This window comes from Tursiops truncatus, chromosome 3 (assembly GCF_011762595.2).
Source record: "Tursiops truncatus isolate mTurTru1 chromosome 3, mTurTru1.mat.Y, whole genome shotgun sequence".
In the NCBI taxonomy this organism is placed as follows: domain Eukaryota; kingdom Metazoa; phylum Chordata; class Mammalia; order Artiodactyla; family Delphinidae; genus Tursiops; species Tursiops truncatus.
The window spans coordinates 25,758,331-25,777,205 of NC_047036.1; the positions used below are offsets into that span (position 1 = coordinate 25,758,331).

The following is an 18,875-nucleotide window of genomic DNA, read 5'->3' on the forward strand; positions in this document are numbered from 1 at the left end:
ACCACTCAGATCTAGCCATAGATAAGCTTTTAGAATATATCCTTATAATAAGCACTTTTCCTATGAAGTAAAGTTATACTCCACACACACACGCAATGTAAGTGTGCACATATATTACACAGACACATGAACACTTAAAATCATTCCCCCAGCCATCCTTACATTGGGAGAGTATAGTTATAGGCACATTTTGATGGGTACACTTGGGTTGGTAAACTACTGCCCACAGGCCAAATACAGCCCTCTACCTGTTTTGGTAAATAAGATTTTATTGGAACACAGACACCAGCCATCTGCATACTACCCGAGCCTACGGGCTACAGTGGCAGAGGTGCATAATTGTGACAGAGTACTTACTATCTGGTCCTTTATAGAAAATGTTTGTCAATCTCTGGGATAATTTATTTAAACATTTCCCTACCTTCAAACGTGCAGTTTGACTGGTTGATTTTTTGGCTATTACAAACCAAGCTGTCACGTTTATCGTGGTAGGTGAACTTTAGCTCATAGCTCCAATTATTTTCTTAGGTTTGACTCCTAGAAATGAAATCTCTAGATCAAAGGGTATGAACCTCTTTAAGGACCTGATACAGACAGCCAAACTGTTTTCCAGCAGTTTAAACAATTCCCTTCCACCAGTATGCATGTGGAGGCCAGTCTCAGAATCAGCCATCTCTCCAGTATGTTTTATGGTTGAAAGCAAACAAACCAAAAACTCAAAAGATCATCTCTAGCAACCCTACAGCTGGAAAATGGAGTCTCATTTTTAGTTCAATATGTGATTATACACATATAAAAAAGCTCCACAACAGAGTCAACAAAACTCTCAGTGAAGATTCCATGGACATGGGACCCTGGTAACACCAGCTTCTGCCCCCGGGACTCCTCCCCCTGCCCCCACCCACAAGCTATCATCCGCCAATTACCACTTGGCTCCCGGCCCTCCTGCCTTTCCTGGAATCTCTCCCAGGCTGAGCATCCAGGGCCTCTTTACCTTTAGCTTCCCGCACTTTGCTCTCGCCCACACTGAGCTGGCGTTTGAAGCATGAGGGAACTGCACTGTCAGGTTTTACCCACAGGTTCTGCTGAGCGGCACAATATACCTCAGAAGAAAACTTCCTTGCACTTAAGCCTTCAATTTACAAAAGACTTTGTAGTTCCCTATAGGGTCAATTATATAATTGAAGTTTCTTCAACCCAGCCATCCCACTCTTGGGAATCCAACCCTTAGAACTAAAAGCAGCAATACAGCGTCTTTTATTATCAACAATGATAAAAAGACAGAAACAGTGTCCACCAAAAATTTTAAAAGCTGAATAAAATACGGCATGAAATATTATGCAGCCCTTAAGAAAGAATGAATTGGAGCCACTATGACCTGCAGGGCTGCCCGTGATGTATTATTTAGCAAGAAAAGAAAGATGCAGAGAAGTACGTAAATATCCTGTCTTAATAAAACAATGGCTAAAAACTAAAAAGGAAAAAACCATCACAGGTTTAAGATTTTAGAAGTATAGAGAAATATGTAGAATGAAATATACTAAGTCACTCACATGGGTTACCTGTGCTGAGAGTGGGACTCTACACAAAACAGGAAAATGAAAATCAAAAAGCATTTGGGAATACTTTTTTTTAAATTATAAGCCAATTTTATACATATCTTACATTCTACTACACTCTGTCTGGAGAATAATTATGAAGAAAAGATCACATTTTATCAGTACTTACCATTTTTCTACTTCCCCATTTTCTTTCCATAAAATACTCATTACATTATGAACATATAATTATAGAAAAAGAGATAGGCTTACATTTTTCAAGTGCATCCATTGCTGCTCCCATTTCTGCTTGCTGAATACTATTAAATAAAATAAAGACAAGGTACATTTTAAGATTTTTTTTTTCAAAAACACAAAGCATGGCTCCAAATTATTCAGCCTGATTTTCTTTCATATTTCGTTCATAAAATTTTATCTGATTACTTCTACTGTCACATACTGAATTGCACAGATAGGAATACACACAAGGGCATGCAGAAATGTCATTTATTTGCACAAAGCCTGTTAAGTTATTCATTCCACACCTTTAACACTGCAATAAAATGCCTTCCATCTATATTAGGTCTGAAGTATTTCTTACTTAAATTTGAACATCTTCAGTGTAAAGTTTAAGAGGCAAAGAGTAAAAAAATACACGTGTAGACAGACTTCAAATCATTTCTCAGTTTAAGATATAAATTGGAAGGTTCAAAGAAAGGTGATAACATACGAAATTCTTTTTACCTGAAGATGTGAGCTCAAGTGAGTAGTAATAAGAGATCAAGTGTCTAATGGCTGTGTCATGCATGACATGTTCTATGAAATGCTTGCAGCAGTGTTGGGTAACTTAAACTGGACAGACCTCACCTGTGCACCAGGTAATGTTCTTTCCTCAAGGTAGCCAAAACCCTTTAGGCAATGGCATTCCCACTGCTCAAGGCCGATTCTCAAGTTTGGGGCTGAGCTTGGTGGGGACATTAAGCCTTGGGATTCACTTTGCTATTACCCTCGAATACTCTATACTCTGAGTTTAAAAAGACAGGCTGCAGAGTTTGGAAATACCAAGCAGGCACCTGCCAGACACACAGGATGTTCATGTGAAGAAATTTAAAGTATCTTCTTCTCATACCTTGGGCCTTTCCCACAGCCGATTCTTTCTCCCTTGAAGTAGACAGCCACGGTATAGGTCCTAGCATGGGATGGCCCCACTGTCTGCAGAGTCCTGGAAGGAAAAGGAAAAACATTAATTACGTAAAGTGTTACTTAATTGTTATTGCTAATATATAACTCCAAGAAAAACCATGTGACTTATTGCTTAGGGAGAGGAAGGTAAAATTAACAGGGAAACTAAAGGAGTAAGGTTTTGATTTGCTAACGTGACAAATATAGAGAGCTTTGAAGTAGGAAATTTTAAAAATTCTACAGTGGATTTTTATATACACATATTTTTCCCAAAGCATTATAAACAGTATCTGAAGGCGAACAACGAAGGGTAAAATATTTTTTAACAATTTCAAAGTGTTATTCCTAGTATCATAAAATTAACAAACTTTTGTCAGTGAAAAGTTGGCCATTTCAGTCTGTTCATTGTTTTTCAGTGCTAATCACCGCGAAAAATCATAAATATTTGGGTAATGCACCTCAAGCCAGAGCTGAATGGCTTCACACCCTTTACGGATTCTTTCTAATGTCTGGTATCTTATCTAAAAGATCAGAAAATACATTTAATTTCTGAAACATCAGAGATCAATTCAAAGGTATGCTATGATGTGGAGTACACAACACAATTGCCAAAAAACAAAACTCCAGGCACTCTGGATTTTAATGACAAGGTGCAGATTTCAAATGTGGTAAAACTGATAACTTCATGGAAAAGGGAAATTAAACGCAGCCAACAAAGATAATGGAATGAACACAGTAATCTTGAAAAAACTATGTAAAACAACCCCATCATCTTGATAAAAAAGAACAAGCTCATCACGTACTTTCATTTGGGGGATATATGAGAAGGGAGCAGTCATTTCCTTTGTGTGTATATACTCACTAGGATGAAAGTACACGGATGGCTTCTTAAAGGTAGTGCTTATTATAGTAATCATGCTGGCGCTATGAGAAGTTTATCATCCTCATTTTATTTATTGAACTTTAATTATCACTTTGATGAGGAAATACTTTGAGCCTTTCATGTCATACAGTTTGGATGTTCATTATGCTTATTAGACACATGTTAAAGTGCTGTTTCTAAACATTTGGTTTTTTTCCCAATAAGTAAAGGAATCATTGTTTAGCAGTGACAGCTTCTTGGGACAATTTATAGCAGCCTGCTGTGGGGTGACTCAACCTTCTCTTGGCCTCAGTTTTTCTTTTAGTGAAAAAGCCTATAACGTGTTGTGACTATTAAATAAAAACATAAAAAAGGATTTAAATTCCCGGCTGCCACTCTGGTGTTTTCCCTTGAGTACTGTGAAGTCTGAGAAAGTCCGCAGGAAGGGGCTTTTATTCCATATGAAACACTCACACAAATGTGTGTACTTGCACCCATGTGTGTACAGAGACGGGGGTAACCCAGTCCTAAAACTAGATACTTAAACATCCTTAGAAACACATATCCAGACCATACCTTGGGAGGCAACCCAGTTATTTTGATAATCCCTCCCTTTTGTAATTCCTCTTTGAAACCACCTTCTAAGACCACCTTCTGAGACCACCCTCTGAAACCACCTTCTGAATGTCTCATGATAATTACTCTACTTCAGAGTCAAACCTCCTGTTTTCATCAAAACTGGTGTTACGTGTTTAGTGACCTGCGTTTCCTTTGAATGACTTTTGGCTACTACTCAAAGGATAAAGATGTGTCACTAAAGATATTCAAATGTACATGGCAGCTTTTAGTACACATTCTGAAAAGAAAAGTTCCAAATATTTGAATAATATAGCAGCGGTGAAGAACTGCCCCGCTTTTTACAGTGATTGCCTATCAGGCAATCGGGACAGAGGCCAGCAGGGCCTCAAAGAGAGTGGAGAGAGACACACAAGTACTGTTACAAACAAACAAGCACACACCATCTAATCTAGATGCGTAGGCAGCAGGGGTTATAAGAAATAAGAAGACAACTATAAGAATGTACATAAAACAATTTAACCTAAATTTTTCTGATCTTGATCAGAAAAATTATCAGAGCATGTCTTTCTCCCAGGGAGCAGTTCCCAAAGCATTTTAGAGATGGGAGAAAGCACAGATAATCGCATGTGACCCACTTACTTAGAGCTCAAAGACTGAGAGGCCCAAAGAGTTTGAGCATTGGGCCCAGAGTCAAGACGTCTCCATGCAGGACTCATGTGGCCGTTACCCCACAGTGATTAGTTTTTCCTCCAGGCACATGGAGCATTACTCTAAGCTTCCCGGATCCAGCAGCCTGTGGGCAGCAGGTACTCACTTGTACAGAGGAATGTCTGGCTCTTTTCCTTCTGTCCTAAGTGTCAAGCAACACTGCTGAAGCTGGGATTTGGGGTCATTCCAATCCTGATTCAAAATGAACTCCTGCAACAAGTCCCCAAAAAGTTTTTAGTAAAGGGTTCTAGAATCACCAAGCATAGAGCATACAACCAATTTAAATTTTATAGGAGCTTACTTTTAATCGTGGAAAGAAACAAACATTCATGAAAGTATGAACATATTCCAAATCCTTATCAATGTACAGAGCTGCAATAAATGCTGAAAAAGAGAATACGTAAAAATAAGCCACGATGCATTGCCATTTACTAGAAAGAGTACAAGCCCTAGACTTTTTTTTTTTTTTTTTCTTGTAGAAGCTTTTATTTCAGTGATTAAAAGAACGCAGTAAATGGAAACTATGCTGATTTACATTAGGCATGCACCTCTACCTGAAACTGCTGTTAGTTTTTGACTGGCCTAAATCTTTATAACTTATTTTTTCATTTAGGCACATCTTTAAATTTTTTTGGACTCTGACATACAGGGTAAGTTAACTTGTTCCTTGTGGCAGTTTAGTATGAGAATTATGTTCGCTGGCTAGATTCCTTTAACTAAAGGCCTCTAGACTCTCAGGCTACCTGTACTAGCTCAAGACTGTACTTTACATACAGATATTTAAGTGAATCACAGTATAAGGGAGGGAGATAACCTAGAAAGGTGAAATGTACTGTATGAATAATCCATACATTTTTTTTCCAGCACTGATAATCAAACATTAGATAAGGAGGCCTACAGGAAAGTACCAAATTACTCTTTCCCCCACTGCTGCCCTTTCTGAGAGACACAAAGATGTATATCGATCTCTCCAGAAATCTGAAAGGAATCCAACAAATAACAGATTATTACCTATGTGGTCCCACTATCAAACTATAGAGCAGTTCCACTATTAAAATTGTAGGAAGCAGTTAATGGGACTATGAGGAAAGCATCGTCCCACATACAGTAATATACATCTAGTAGAGTTTTCCATTCATCTGTCAATTGTTTTCCCAAGATTAGCATTAAAAAACACAACCCCAAACACATTTGACCCTCAAACCACCCCCACACACAAAAATTGGTCTCTGTTCATTCTCAGATGACAGGATGTCCCAAGAGTGACAAAGGTGGGAGCCGATCCCCCCACAGCCTTTTCTTCAACCATCCCATCAACTGCTCTTCATTTCTTGAACTACCTTCCTTTTCCAAAGAGGTAATACTCAGGTCAGTCAGAAAGGCTTTCTGAGAAGACTGGCTTGGATTTCTGGGTCTGTTCCAGTCGATTCAAGATGAATTGGCTTGTATCAATGAAGCGCTCAACGCAGTTCACAAAACAGGCCTCAGCCCGACTGTCCAACTTTGGCCCAGGCTTGTCCATGCACTTTTCCCAACAAAGTTCCGTCATCTGGTGCACCAGCTGCTGGAAGCGCTGCTTCTGAGTCTCTACCTCGATGAAATGCTGCAGCTGCGGGTCGACCGAGCCCAAACCCGCTGCGGAGGAAGACGAGGAGGACTCCATCCCAGCGCGGCCACGCGTGCCGAGACAAACTCCGCACCAACTCACCGACCTTCCCAAGTCCTAGACTTTTAAGAAACGTTAACTTCCAAGCCCTCTTTATTTTTTAGCATTACCGTTTCATCTTTCTTCAAACAAGAACTACTCTTTATCACTAATATTAAAAGCAGCAATAGAGATGTATAATTAAGATGCAAAACCACAAAGACCAAATGACGTTTGACTAAGGGATAAATGAATAATTAGTTAAAATGATACACAAAGTGCTGCTGTATAGCAGGGAAAGAATGACACCTGGGAACACAACCATGTTAACATCAAATAAATCAAAATAAAACTTGAAGATCAGATGTGATGCCAGAATGAGCACATCCCTGGGGCCTGCTATTCTTAACACTGATCTTGAGGAGATCACCCATTTACAAGGGTTTGTGTTACCTTTCATCAACAGATATGGGACAACTTATAGATTCAATCTGCCGAAACAGAGAAAAAATTAATACTGCGCTTAATGACAATTAAACAATATAACCAAATTTGCATTAAAAAATGGGGACCCCAAAGACAGCTTCATTAAAAGGTACCTTCACCACACAAACAAACGGCGAGTTTTTAAAAGGAGGAATAAAAATAGCTTTTGTTGAGCTAAAAAAAGCCAGTGAGACTGATGATCACTCAACTTACTTTTTTTCTAATTCTAATCTTAAGTTACTTTTCTTTAATTGAAAAAGAAGTTCTTTTAAGCTCCTTAGTCAGATTGCCTTTGCACTTTGTAAATCAGCTGATCTTGCATGGTAGACTTTAATATCTGTATATAATTCCAATTGCCAAAAATACCAAAACATTAAAAAAAAAAAAGGTTCCAAGACCCAGTGAATGGCCCACTTATTTTACAGTAGTATCAGAAACAATAAAATTGTGTGTATAATCCTTTAGTTAGCTATAATAGGATTACTTATAATGCTACGAGACCATATCAGATGGTCTGATAACTGCAAAAGATGACAACATTGTCCATAGAGCTTTGAGTTCATTCACAACAATAGATAACTGTTTTAGTATTTAGGGAATAAATTACCTTCTTTCTTCTAGGCCTCTATCTAAAGGCTGCTGGGTGGCAAAAACAGCTATGATTCACTATTTCCAATCTTCACATTCTGTTACTGTTTCACACAAAGAGATGTGATGGCTGAGCATTAGGATGGAGGGGCGTAGGGTGAGGAGGGGGGAGCATTAGTGAACACAGACTGAACATTAATTCATTATCCACAAGTCTTTTTTTTTTTAATTTTTATTGGAGTATGGCTGCTTTACAATGTTGTGTTAGCCTCCACTGCTCATTATTCACAAGTCTTAATTCCAAATTATTCTCCTTCAAACAAGCTTTGGAGAGAAGCATAAATAAAAATTAAAATAGAGAAGAGGTTTCTTTAATCAGAAGATAATAATAATGAGAAGCAGCATAAATTTGGTCCATTGATTTAAACTTGAACCTGCAGGTTAAGAGAAAAGCTTTATTCCCTAGGACTCACATTCCAAAAGGTCGGCCAAGGTCTTGGTCCTAAGGGCCACAGGCCTCTTGGTCTTGTCGTTGGTGATGGCGTATTCCTGCATGCCCAATTCCTCTGCTACCTTGGCTTGAGTTCTGTTATTCACCAAAGAGCTTCGCAACAGCTGGCCAAAAGGAATTGAGGTACATTTAGAAACCATTTCACTTTTGGTCTCTCTCTTGCTCCTGTGTTGGGCCCACCCAGCCTAGACCACAGGGACACCTAGGCAAGCAATGGCTTAAGTTCTCAACCACCACCCCCAGGCAACAGTGACAAATTCCATATGCTTCTAGTTTCTCCTTAATAACTTACTCTGCTCTTGGATTTTACCTAACTGACATTTAAATAGTTCATTTAGTTGTTTAGTAGCAGTGAGCAGTGTTGGGGGAGATGCTATACTATACTAAAGGTCAAAGATTCCATTAAGTTTAATGTTACTAAACCAAGGAGCATTAAAACTTTAAAAAAATCAACTTATTGAAGTATAATTTGCATACAATAAAATGCACCCATTTTAAGTATAGGTAAATGAGTTTTGACAAGCTTCTACATTTCTGTTACCCCAAACAAGTTCCCTGGCCCCTTGGCGACCAATCAATCCAATCCATCTATCACCAGGCAAGCTTGACCTACTTTCTGTCACTGTACGTTAGTTTTAAAGGAGCATTTTTTAAAAAGTCAAAAATAAGCTTCACATTTTATGGCACTGATGCTAATTTTGATATCACAGGATTTGGGGAAGTGACGCTTTAGTATTATTTAAAATATTGAAATTATTTATTTACATTTTACTTTCATTCTTTAAAGATTTATATTGTATATATATATATATATATATATCAGATTTATATGTATATATATATATATAAAGATTATATATACTATATATCCTGACTCATAGTTTTTCAAGCTGAGACCCTTTATTTTTAATCAAATTAAAATGCAATTTCCGTATTTCAACTTCAGGAATTCCAAACAAAAATTTCTACTGGGAATTTCAGTCAGCTAGCAGTCCTCTAAAAGGACCATCCAAGTAGTAACATTAAACAGTGCATGGAAATTGTACAACCAGTCTATTGTGGACGTGCCCATAAAACAAGCATGGCTTAGGAACTTAAGTCACTGATCACTCACTAAAGGAAGGTGGGGAGGGAGGCTGGAGAAAGTGGGTAGATACAAAGATGAGAACTCACCAAACAAAAGCTGAAAGTAATTATCCCCAATCTCTAAGATTTGGGGGAATAAAGTACCTAAAACTAGAACTTTTTCTTACAAGAGATAAAACAAACTCTTGGTCTAGTACAATTCCTTCCTGCTAAGGAATAACCCTGACACCAGGGCCAAGGAACAGGAAGCACTGCAAGTTATGCTGGTATTATATCCCCTGCCGTTCCACATCGAACTCTGTTTATTAGATGCAAGTTTTATGCTCTGTGGCTCCACAGTGTCAACTGAGCTTATGAAAATCAAGATTTATCCTCAATGCCTGAGACTGCAACCTTGACAATAGATAAATAAGAAACAATATGTTCTTAATTTGTCTGACAATGATTCATGAAGCAGAAATACAACTTGATCTTCACATGCCATGCTTGCTGTTGAGTTAGACTGTTATTCTTTGCTTGTCTCTGCTCCTTTCCTCTTCCGATTGCCCCTAAACTCAATCTTTTCTTCAATACAGTGTTTTCATTAAAATTAATATCCACAGAGAAGCTCAAAATTAAAAAGGCCTAGCATATAACGTTAAAAAGAAGACACAACCAGGGAATTCCCTGGTGGTCCAGTGGTTAAGACTCAGCACTTTCACAGCTGTGGCCCAGGTTCAATCCCTGGTCGGGGAACTAAGATGCTGCAAGCCATGCGGCGCAGCCAAAAATAACAAAACAAAACAAAACAAAAACGCAACCATTAGGGAGCCCACCAGTCTAATATCTTGTAATTACAGAATAACTGAGCTGGAAGCTGGAAGGGAGACATCTTTTTCAGTCTGGATTTATAATGGGGGAGGGGGAGGTTCACAAAGTATAGGCCATGGGGGAACAGAAGGGCTATTTTGAGAATATGGCTATGCTGCGTGAACTAGCTTCTCTCTCAGTACATGCTTTTGGTGAGAGGAGAAAACTCTAACTTGGGCTGCATGTATGGAGATTTCATGCCTTAGAATCATGGCATGCCTGATGTACATATGAGCTCACACAAACCAAAATATGTCACTGGTTATTGGGCCCCAGCTGCCGCCTTCCAGCCTCAGGGCTCCTCATTCGGTGCTGAGCAGTAATGCTGTCTGACAGGGAAGGAGGAAAGCAGTGAGGATGTAAACAGAAACACTACCAATTTTATTTAAGATATGCCCCGATGGGTCTCAAAGCACCGGCAGGGTGGCCAGCAGAAGGTGAGATCTTTCAGTTCTTGCCAAAACTTGGAGCCTGAACCAAAAGTCAGTGGGGGAGAAGGAAGATATAAATCATCCATATTTTTAGAGTCAGTTTAAATTTAGAAGATGGGTTGAAAAGAGGTAAGACGTTGCTCTTAAACAACAAAGTCTGAATGGCAGTTCTTTAAATGACAGCCTCCATCCTTGGCCTTTGCTGAACCCTGTTTCAGAATAAATCATGCTGTTTGCCAACGAGTGAGATCAAGAGGGGATCACAAGGCAAAAAACCACCTAAAGTTATGGCAGTTCAGTGCAACAGCTGTGGAGGCTGATGCTATAGCAGACCCTGGGCTGCTGGCTGAAGATCTGATCAACATCCCGTGGCTGCCCTCTGAGAGCCGCTAATCTCTGAAGGAAGCCATACACAAAGTGGCCAATGCAATGCACTGTGACAGTTGCAGTGACAGCAGAGGCCACAGCACACGCAGGTACTCTTCTCCAACCCAGCTTTTCAAAAAGGCCTCCTGGAGGACCTGACCCCTGAGTAAAAACGTTTCAGAGGCTTGTTGACCTAGCTGGCTGTTATAACAGAATCATTAGTTAGTTCTGTCATACTGGTACTCAGGCCTCTTCCAAGAACCAAGGGATTAGAATTTCTGGACAAGTACGTTTTTAAAAATTTTATGTAGGTGGATTCTGATGAATGTAGAGTCAGAACTGAAAAGAATGCATCTGCCAGTGGGAGAAGAATGGGTGCAATGGTCTGAGTGTTTGTGTCACTGCAAAATTCATATGTTGAAATCCTAACCCCTAAAGGTGATGGCATTAGGAGGTGGGGGCCCCTGGAAGGTGATTAGGTCATGAGAGTGGAGCCCTCATGAATGGGAGCAATGCCCTTATAAAAGAGGCCCCTATCAGCACAGACACCAGAGACAAGCAGGAAACACTAAGGCTGCTGCTGCAGCCACCAAGAAGCCTGTCTGCAAGCACAGGTCACTATCCACACCTCCCCTCCTGGGAGCCTGTGCAGCCCGCCACTGCCAGGGTCCCGTGATCCAGGGACAACTTCCCCAGGAGAACACACGGCGTGCCTCAGGCTGGTGCAACGTCATGCCAGCCTCTGCCGCCGCAGGCTCCCCCCGCACTCCATACCCCTCCCTCCGCCTGGCCTGAGTGAGCCAAAGCCCCCGAATCAGCAGCTCCTTTAACCCGATCCTGTCTGAGCGAAGAACAGATGACCTCAGGAGACCTACATGCAGAGGCAGGGCCAAATCCAAAGCTGAATGCCAGGAGCTGTGCGAACAAAGAAGAGAAAGGGAAATCTCTCCCTGCAGCCTCAGGAGCAGGGGATTAAATCTCCACAATCAACTTGATGTACCAGCATCTATGGAATACCTGAATAGACAACGAATCCTCCCAAAATTGAGGCAGTGGACTTTGGGAGCAACTGTAGGCTTGGGGTTGGCTTTCTGCATCTAATTGGTTTCTGGTTTCATGTTTATTTTAGTTTAGTATTTAGAGCTTACTATCATTGGTAGATTTGTTTATTGATTTGGTTGCTTTCTTCCTTTTTTTTTTTAATATATATACATTTTTTCCTTTTCCTCTTTCTGTGAGTGTGTAGGTGTATGCTTCTTTGTGTTATTTTGTCTGTATAGCTTTGCTTTTACTATTTGTCCTAGGGTTCTCTCTGTCCATTTTTGGCTTTTTTTGTTTCTTTGTTTTTTAGTATAGTTTTTAGTGCTTGTTATCAATGGTGGATTTGTTTTTTGGTTTGGTTGCTCTCTTCTTCCTTTCTTTTTAAAATTAATTATTCACTTTTTTATTTTTAATAATTTATTCTTAGTAACTTTATTTTATTTATTTATTTATTTTTCTTTCTTTCTTCCTTTATCTTTCTCTCTTTTTTTCTGAGCTGAGTGGCTGACAGGGTGTTGGTGCTCCAACTGGGTGTCAGGCCTGAGCCTCTGAGGTGGGAGAGTCGAGTTCAGGACGTTGGTCCACGAGAGACCTCTGGGCCCCACATAATATCAAACAGCGAAAGCTCTCCCAGAGATTTCCATCTCAACTCTAAGACCCAGCTCCACTCAACAACCAGCAAGCTACAGTGCTGGACACCTTATGCCAAACAACTAGCAAGACAGGAACACAACCGCACTCATTAGCAGAGAGGCTGCCTAAAATCATAATAAGTTCACAGATATCCCAAAACACACCACCGGACATGGTCCTGCCCACCAGAAAGACAAGATCCAGGCTCATCCACCAGAACACAGGAACCCGTCCCTGCCACCAGGAAGCCTACACAACCCACCGAACCAACCTTACCCACTGGGGGCAGACACCAAAAACAACAAGAACTATGAACCTGCAGCCTGTGAAAAGGAGACCCCAAACACGGTAAGTTAAGCAAAATGAGAAGACAGAAAAACACACAGCAGATGAAGGAGCAAGGCATAAACCCACTAGACCAAACAATTGAAGAGGAATAGGCAGGTGACCTGAAAAAGAATTCAGAGTAATGATATAAAGATGATCCAAAATCTTGGAAATAGAATGGAGAAAATACAAGAAACATTTAACAAGGACCTAGAAGAACTAACAGCAAACAAACGATGATGAACAACAAAATAAATGAAATTAAAAATTCTCTAGAAGGAATAAATAGCAGAATTACTGAGGCAGAAGAATGGATAAGTGATGTGGAAGATAAAAGAGTGGAAATAACTACCACAGAGCAGGAAAAAAAAAAAGAATGAAAAGAATTGAGGACAGTCTCAGAAACCTCTGGGACATTAAACGCACCAACATTTGAATTACAGGGGTCCCAGAAGAAGAAGAGAAAAAAAAAGGGATTGAGAAAATATTTGAAGAGACTACAGTTGAAAACTTCCTTAATATGGGAAAGGAAATAATCAAGTCCAAGAAACACAGAGAGTCCCATACAGAATGAATCCAAGGAGGAACATGACAAGACACATATTAATCAAACTATCAAAAATTAAATACAAAGAAAAAAATATTAAGAGCAGCAAGAGAAAAGCAACAAATGACAAACTAGGGAATACCCATAAGGTTAACAGTTATCTTTCGGCAGAAACTCTGCAAGCCAGAAGGGAGTGGCAGGACATATTTAAAGTCATGAAAGGGAAAAACCTACAACCAAGATTACTCTACCCAGCAAGGACCTCTTTCAGATTCGACTGAGAAATTAAAACCTTTACAAAAGAGCAAAAGCTAAGAGAATTCAGCACCACCAAACCAGCTTTACAACAAATGCTAAAGGAACTTCTCTAGGCAGGAAACATAAGAGAAGGAAAGGACCTACAATAACAAACCTAAAACAATTAAGAAAATGGTAATAGGAACATACATATCAATAACTACCTTAAATGTAAGTGGATTAAATGCTCCAACCAAAAGACATAGACTGGCTGAATGGATACAAAAACAAGACCCGTATATATGCTGTCTACAAGAGACCCACTTCAGACCTAGGGACACATACAGACTGAAAGTGAGGTGATGGAAAAAGATATTCCATGCAAATGGAAATCAAAAGAAAGCTGGAGTAGAAATTCTCATATCACACAAAATAAACTTTAAAATAAAGACTATTACAAAAGCCAAAGAAGGACACTACATAATGATCAAGGGATTGATCCAAGAAGAAGATATAACAATTGTAAATATTTATGCACCCAAAATAGGAGCACCTCAATACATAAGGCAAATACTAACAGCCATAAAAGGGGAAATCGACAGTAACATATTCATAGTAGGGGACTTTAATACCTCACTTTCACCAATGGACAGATCATCCAAAATGAAAAAAAAATAAGGAAACACAAGTTTTAAATGATACATTAAACAAGATGGACTTAATTGATATTTATAGGACATTCCATCCAAAAACAACAGAATACACGTTCTTCTCAAGTGCTCATGGTGTTAACATCCTCCAGGATAGATCATATCTTGGGTCACAAATCAAGCCTTGGTAAATCTAAAAAAACTGAAATCGAATCAAGTATCTTTTCCGACCACAACACTATGAGACTAGATATCAATTACAGGGAAAAATCTGTAAAAAATACAAGCACATGGAGGCTAAACAATACACTACTAAATAACCAAGAGATAACTGAAGAAATCAAAGGAAATCAAAAAATACCTAGAAACAAATGACAACGAAAACACGACAACCCAAAACCTATGGGATGCAGCAAGAGCAGTTCTAAGAGGGAGGTTTATAGCTATACAATCCTACCTCAAGAAACAAGAAACACCTCAAATAAACAACCTAACCTTACACCTAGAGCAATCAGAGAAAGAACAAAAAAACCCCAACGTTAGTGGAAGGAAACAAATGACAAAGGTCAGATCAGAAATAAATGAAGAAGAAATGAAGGAAACAAAAGCAAAGATCAATAAAACTAAAAGCTGGTTCTTTGAGAAGATAAACTAAATCGATAAACCATTAGCCAGACTCATCAAAAAAAAAAGCGAGAAGACTCAAATCAGTAGAATTAGAAATGGAAAAGGAGAAGTAACAACTGACACTGCAGAAATACAAAGGATCATGAGAGATTACTACAAGCAACTTTATGCCAATAAAATGGTCAAATTCTTAGAAAAGCACAACCTCCCGAGACTGAATCAGGGAGAAATAGAAATTATAAACAGACCCATCACAAGCACTGAAATTGAAACTGTTATTAAAAATCTTCCAACAAACAAAAGTCCAGGACCAGATGGCTTCACAGGCAAATTCTATCAAATATTTAGAGAACTAACACCTATCCTTCTCAAACTCTTCCAAAATACAGCAGAGGGAGGAACACTCCCAAGCTCATTCTATGAGGCCACCATCACCCTGATACCAAAACCAGACAAATACGTCACAAAGAAAGAAAACTACAGGCCAATATCACTGATGAACATGGATGCAAAAATCATCAACAAAATACTAGCAAACAGAATCCAACAGCACAGTAAGGGATCATGTACCATGATTAAGTGGGGTTTAACCCAGGAATGCAAGGATTCTTCAACATATGCAAATCAATCAACGTGATACACCATATTAACAAACTGAAGGATAAAAACCATACGATCATCTCAATAGATGCAGAGAAAGCTTTCGACAAAATTCAACACCCATTTATGATAAAAACCTCCAGAAAGTAGGCATAGAGGGAACTTACCTCAACATAATAAAGGCCATATATGACAAACCCACAGCCAACATCATTCTCAATGGTGAAAAACTGAAACCATTTCCTCTAAGATAAGGAACAAGACAAGGTTGTCCATTCTCACCACTATTATTCAACAGTTTTGAAAGTTTTAGCCACAGCAATGAGAGAAGAAAAAGAAAAAAAAAAATCCAAATCGGAAAAGAAGAAGTAAAACTGTCACTGTTTGAAGATGACATGATACTATACTTAGAGAATCCGAAAGATGCTACCAGAAAACTACTAGAGCTAATCAATGAATTCGGTAAAGTAGCAGGATACAAAATTAATGCACAGAAATCTCTTGCATTCCTATACACTAATGATGAAAAGTCTGAAAGAGAAATTAAGGAAACACTCCCATTTACCACTACAACAAAAAGAATAAAATACCTAGGAATAAACCTACCTAAGGAGACAAAAGACCTGTATGCAGAAAACTATAAGACAATGATGAAAGAAATTAAAGATGTTACAAACAGATGGAGAGATATACTATGTTCTTGGATTGGAAGAATCAACACTGTGAAAATGACTATATGGCCCAAAGCAATCTACAGATTCAGTGCAATCCCTATCAAACTACCAATAGCATTTTTCACAGAACTAGAACAAAAAATGTCACAATTTGTATGGAAACACAAAAGACCCCGAATAGCCTAAGCAATCTTGAGAAAGAAAAATGGAGTTGGAGGAATCAGGCTCCCTGACTTCAGACTATATTACAAAGCTACAGGAATCAAGACAGTATGGTACTGGCTCAAAAACAGAAATACAGATCAATGGAACAGGATAGAAAGCCCAGAGATAAACCCACGCACAGATGGTCACCTTATCTTTGATAAAGGAGGCAAGAATATACAATGGAGAAAAGACAGCCTCTTCAATAAGTGGTGCTGGGAAAACTGGACAGCTACATGTAAGAGAATGAAATTAGAACACTCCCTAACACCACACACAAAATAAACTCAAACTGGATGAAAGATCTAAATGTAAGGCCAGATATTAAAAAACTCTTAGAGGGAAACATAGGCAGAACACTCTATGACATAAATCACAGCAAGATCCTTTTTGACCCACCTCCTAGAAAAATGGAAGTAAAAACAAAAATAAACAACTGGGACCTAATGAAACTTCAAAGCTTTTGCACAGCAAAGGAAAACATAAACAAGACGAAAAGACAACCCTCAGAATGGGAGAAAATATTTGCAAATGAAGCAACTGACAAAGGATTAATCTCCAAAATGTACAAGCAGCTCATGCAGCTCAGTATCAAAAAAACAAACAACCAATCCAAAATTGGGCAGAAGACCTAAACAGATATCTCTCCAAAGATGATATACAGATTGCCAATGAACACATGAAAGGATGCTCAACATCACTAATCATTAGAGAAATGCAAATCAAAACTACAGTGAGGGCTTCCCTGGTGGCGCAGTGGTTGAGAGTCCGCCTGCGGATGCAGGGGACACGGGTTCGTGCCCCGGTCCGGGAAGATCCCACATGCCGTGGAGCGGCTGGGCCCGTGAGCCATGGCCGCTGAGCCTGTGCGTCCGGAGCCTGTGGTCCGCAACGGGAGAGGCCACAACAGTGAGAGGCCCGCATACCGCAAAAAAAAAAAAAAAAAAAAAAAAACTACAGTGAGATATCACCTCACACCAGTCAGAATGGCCATCATCAAAAAATATACAAACAATAAGTGCTGGAGAGGGTGTGGAGAAAAGGGAACCCTCCTGCACTGTTGGTGGGAATGTAAATTGATACGGCCACTATGGAGAACAGTATGGAGGTTCCTTAAAAAACTAAAAATAGAACTATTATATGACCCAGCAATCCCAGTACTGGGCGTATACCCTGAGAAAACCATAATTCAAGAAAAGTCATGTACCACAATGTTCATTGCAGCACTATTTACAATAGCTAGGACATGGAAGCAACCTAAGTGTCCACAAACAGATGAATGGATAAAGAAGATGTGGCACATACGTACAATGGAATATTACTCAGCCATAAAAAGAAACGAAATTGAGTTATTTGCAGTGAGGTGGATGGACCTAGAGACTGTCATACAGAGTGAAGTAAGTCAGAAAGAAAAACAAATACCGTATGCTAACACATATATATGGAATCTAAAAAGAAAAGGTTCTGAAGAACCTAGGGGCTGGACAGGAGTAAAGACGCAGATGTAGAGAATGGACTTGAGGACATGGGGACGGGGAAGGGTAAGCTGGGACAACGTGAGAGAGTGGCATGGACATATATACACTACCAAATGTAAAATAGATAGCTAGTGGGAAGCAGCCGCAAGGCACAGGGAGATCAGCTCGGTGCTCTGTGACCACCTAGAGGGGTGGGATAGGGAGGGTGGGAGGGAGATACTTGAGGGAAGAGATATGGGGATATATGTATATGTTATTCACTTTATTATATAGCAGAAACTAACACACCATTGTAAAGCAATTATGCTCCAATAAAGATGTTAAAAACAACAACAACTAAATCAGAAGCTATCATGAGAAAGAGGAACTTTATTAAATAAGTAAATTTATTACATGCTAAAAAAAAAAGAAGCCTCATACTGATCTCTTGCCCCTTCCACCCTGTGAAGGTACAATGAGAAGTCTGTGAGCCAGAAGAGAGCCCTCAGCTGACCATGCTGGCACTCTGATCTCAGACTCTCCATCTCCAGAACTGTGAGCAATAAATTTCTGCTGTTCATAAGCCATCCTGTTTGTGCTATTTTGCTATAACAGCCTGAATAGACTAAGACAGTAGGAAGGGGTTTTCCAGGATGATGAAACAGCTCTATTAAAGCAAGGGGCCAGGACTTCCCTGGTGGTGCAGTGGTTAAGAATCCACCTGCCAATGCAAGCGACACGGGTTCGAGTCCTGGTCCAGCAGGATGTCACATGCCGCGGAGCAACTGAGCCCGCGCACCACAAGTACTGAGCCTGTGCTCTGCAGCCTACAACTACTGGGCCCACGTGCCACAACTACTGAAGCCCACCCACCTAGAGCCCATGCTCTGCAACGAGAGGCCACTGAGGTGAGAAGACGGTGCACCACAAGGAAGAGTAGCCCCCGCTCGCCGCAACTAGAGAAAGCCCGTGCGCAGCAATGAAGACCCAATGCAGCCAAAAAAAAAAAAAAAAAAAAGTCAAGGGGCCATGACACAGTGAGGTGAT

At 39.7% G+C, this 18,875-nt stretch overlaps 2 protein-coding genes across 2 annotated transcripts in view; both read right to left on the minus strand.

Annotated features, from left to right (window-relative positions):
• The window catches only part of DROSHA (drosha ribonuclease III), a 128,845-nt gene that overhangs the window by 2,382 nt on the left and 107,588 nt on the right, over nucleotides 1–18,875 (minus strand). The window contains exons 27-31 of the mRNA XM_073801844.1: nucleotides 8,062–8,203; nucleotides 5,171–5,253; nucleotides 4,976–5,079; nucleotides 2,668–2,760; nucleotides 1,812–1,858 (exon numbers count right to left, since the gene is read on the minus strand). Of these exons, the coding sequence (XP_073657945.1) occupies nucleotides 1,812–1,858; nucleotides 2,668–2,760; nucleotides 4,976–5,079; nucleotides 5,171–5,253; nucleotides 8,062–8,203 (469 nt within the window). The remainder of the gene's footprint in view (nucleotides 1–1,811; nucleotides 1,859–2,667; nucleotides 2,761–4,975; nucleotides 5,080–5,170; nucleotides 5,254–8,061; nucleotides 8,204–18,875) is intronic.
• Nucleotides 5,263–8,055, minus strand: LOC117311566 (mitochondrial import inner membrane translocase subunit Tim8 A). The gene has a single exon (XM_033852769.2). The coding sequence runs from the start codon at nucleotides 6,530–6,532 to the stop codon at nucleotides 6,239–6,241; it is 294 nt and encodes a 97-aa protein (XP_033708660.1). The 5' UTR covers nucleotides 6,533–8,055; the 3' UTR covers nucleotides 5,263–6,238.

Excerpts from the sequence above, each read along its gene's own strand:
- LOC117311566 (XM_033852769.2), bottom strand. The coding sequence starts at position 6,532 with ATGGAGTCCTCCTCGTCTTCCTCCGCAGCGGGTTTGGGCTCGGTCGAC.